The sequence below is a fragment of the Hemibagrus wyckioides genome, linkage group LG26 (assembly GCF_019097595.1).
Source record: "Hemibagrus wyckioides isolate EC202008001 linkage group LG26, SWU_Hwy_1.0, whole genome shotgun sequence".
NCBI lineage: Eukaryota > Metazoa > Chordata > Actinopteri > Siluriformes > Bagridae > Hemibagrus > Hemibagrus wyckioides.
Genome location: NC_080735.1, coordinates 13021556 through 13024938, shown reverse-complemented (window position 1 = coordinate 13024938; position 3383 = coordinate 13021556). Strand labels below are relative to the sequence as shown.

At 43.3% G+C, this 3383-nt stretch overlaps 1 protein-coding gene across 1 annotated transcript; it reads left to right on the top strand.

Annotated features, from left to right (window-relative positions):
- Positions 1 to 379: 379 nt before the first annotated feature.
- Positions 380 to 2549, top strand: sox1b (SRY-box transcription factor 1b). The gene has a single exon (XM_058379880.1). The coding sequence runs from the start codon at positions 827 to 829 to the stop codon at positions 1859 to 1861; it is 1035 nt and encodes a 344-aa protein (XP_058235863.1). The 5' UTR covers positions 380 to 826; the 3' UTR covers positions 1862 to 2549.
- Positions 2550 to 3383: the final 834 nt, after the last annotated feature.

The window sequence follows — 3383 nt, the reverse complement described above, 5'->3', positions numbered from 1 at the left end:
CACAATACCTTGAATACACTAAAAACAACAACAACAACAACAACAAATCTAACAGTGTTAAATGAAATGGTTCTTTTAATGTGTTGCATTCACTATTACAGTCTTTATTTGCGTCCTAGACCTATTGAAACATTATATACTGGTACACCACTTTCACTCTAATTGCTTGTGTGTATATTTACAGAAAATCCCCCATATATATAAATATATAGACACTGAGGAACTGCGTCTATTCCAAACTACTCTTTAATTACTTATCACGGTTTCTAACAAACAGTAAGGAAAAAATTACAAAGCATACAGCATCATAGTTTTGTGTCTCAAGAGGGTAGGGGTTAGTCCAACTCTAGGGGTTTTGGATATTATTTCTTTATCAATTGCATATAATTTGTCCAACATGCGCGAGGCAACGTGGCTTTGGAGGATACTGTTTACCTTCAGAGCGCTGGAGAGTGGACGCTGAGCTCGGGTCACGTGACCACGCGCCATGCAAATCAGTCCTCAGCTCGAACGTGATTGGTCGCTTTGCTCTCATTTAGCGGCTGTCAAAGCGCATCATATGGCCGCTCTGCTACTAACTTTTCTCCCGCGTCGCCCAAAGTAGCTCACAGACTTTTCTCTGCACCGGATGAGAAAATCAAAAGCTGAAAAGAAAGGTAAAGAAAATAGCGACTTGTATCGTTTTGGGATTGTATGCCTGTTTCCTTGTTCTGTGGGAACCTTTTCTTTTACGCGTCCGTGCCAGCGGACAGGACAGGGACGCCGCTGCTTGGCTCCAAGAGTGAATGTTTCTCGCGTGTTGAGTGCGAAAGTTAAAGCCAGGTGAATGTATAGCATGATGATGGAGACGGACTTGCATTCCCCGGCACCCCAAACGAACACGGGTGCGGGGCACACGGGGCAAAACGCTGCGGGGAAATTGAGCCAGGAGCGCGTCAAGCGCCCCATGAACGCGTTCATGGTGTGGTCCCGCGGGCAGCGGCGGAAGATGGCACAGGAGAACCCCAAAATGCACAACTCGGAGATCAGCAAGAGGCTTGGGGCCGAGTGGAAGGTCATGTCCGAGGCGGAGAAGCGGCCTTTCATTGACGAGGCGAAGCGTCTGCGCGCCATGCACATGAAGGAGCACCCGGATTACAAGTACCGGCCACGCAGGAAGACCAAAACGCTGCTTAAAAAGGACAAATACTCCCTGGCTGGCGGGCTGCTCGCAGGTTCTGCCGGCGGTGGCGGTGTGACTCTGGGGATGAGCACAGCGCAGAGGTTAGAGAGTCCCGCGGGTCACGGCGGCGGCGCAGGGGCGGCGAGTTACGCACACGTGAACGGCTGGGCAAACGGCGCGTACACAGCAGCCGCTGCCGCAGCCATGATGCAGGAGGCGCAGTTAGCCTACGGGCAGCACGCAAGCGCTGGGGCCGCTCACCATCATGGACATCACCCGCATCACCATGGACACCACCACCCGCACCATCAGCACGCCGCCAGCGCGCAGCCCGTGCACCGCTACGACATGAGCGCGCTGCAGTACAGCCCCATGTCGAACTCTCCGAGTTACGTGAGCGCCTCGCCGTCGACCTACGCTGCCATGCCGTACACGCAGCATCAGAGCTCTGTCTCGGCAGCGGCGGGAGCCGTCGGCACGCTCGGATCGCTCGTGAAGCCCGAGCCGAGCGCGAGCCCTCCTCTTAGCGGCGCGACCCGCGCGCCCTGTCCCGGTGACCTGCGCGAGATGATCAGCATGTACTTACCGGCGGCGGAGGCTGGCGACGCGGCTGTTCAGAGCAGACTGCACGCGCTGCCGCAACACTATCAGACCACTGCAGCTGCCATTAACGGAACCGTCCCACTGACGCACATTTAAAGCAAGAAGCAAAATCATAAAACTGAACCACATATATTCACAAACAAGTAACCAAATATTTACCTCTTTTTAGATTATAAATACATGCTTTTTTTGTACAGAATGTTTTCTTGTAAATTTAAAGGTGATTATTATTTAAGCCTTGCTTCATTGGTACTGTCTTATCAACAGAAAAATTAATTTCTCCGATTTGCCTACAATTCAAATAATAATAGCTTTAGGCCAATGTGTAATATGAAAAGCGAAAGGGATACCAGCCTTTACACAATCTAGATTATCTTGTGAAAACTTAAGAGGTTTAAATATTTTTAATGATTATTATCTGTGAAAAACAAGTTTTAATACACAGGAAACGCCGGGGAACAATTCAGAATGGAAACGCCTACTATATTTTAAAGGTTATTTTATCTGATCCACAACCCGCAATTGTTTGGTTTGTAAACACGTGACTGAGCCTGTGTATTTATTCTTTCTTTTTTTTCTTTTTTTTTTGGTCGCTGTATTTTTCATTCTTGTAAATTGTGCATATATGATAGAGAAAAAAGTGATAGGTCTGAACAAACTGTAAATAGGTCGTTGATTCATTTTTCACTTTATTATTATTATTATTATTATTATTATTATTATTATTATTATTATTATTGCAAATAGGAAAGCAAAGGTTTTTTTGCGTCGGGATGAAACGAATAAATTTCTCAGCTGTTGCTCTTATTCTGGTGTTAATTTGGTTTTTGCATTAATTATCTCTTCCAGTGCGATCCAGCACTTCCTCAGCCAAAACCCGCTGTGAGATCAGAAGCATGAAGAACAATAAAAATGTATTAATAAATAAATCATTTTAAATATAGATTGGAAATTAAAACCGCAAAATTGTGAATATATTGTGGAAATTATAGTTCACAATATATTTCTAGAGTCATCTAGTCTTTAACATATATACAAATATTGTACTGACCTGTTTGGGTATAAATTATTTTATCGTTAATTGTTTCTTACATTATTGTTATAATCAAACCGTTGCAAATGCATTTAGTCTTAACAATGAAATTATTTATTCTGTGTAATATGTCAGTGTTAAGATATCAAGTTACCCCTACTGTATTTTACAAAAATAATAATGAGAAAAAGAAAAACAACATTTATTACCGATTTCCTTAATTGACAATTTCACGTTCAGTATAAACATAATACAGGTTTATTTAGTGTGAAAATCTGGTGTTGTTGTTGTTGTTTTAGTTTTATTCATTTTATTATTTTTTAATGAAGTGTTTGACGCTGGAGTAGGGTCAAAAGGATTTACGGTGCGTGAATAAATTCAGGTCATTATTCTAAACAAAGTGTAAACAAACATGTCACGTGACATTTTGCACAAACGATCGATTTTTAGTAGTTAGAATGGTAGTTCTGAAATGTGTTTTACAAAAAGTTAAAACAAAAAAGTAGGGAAAGGAAACCTTCAGCTTGTTCGGGACTTGTTGCTTCTTACTGGTGAGTGTTTAGGGGGGTGATAGTCGGGGTCGGT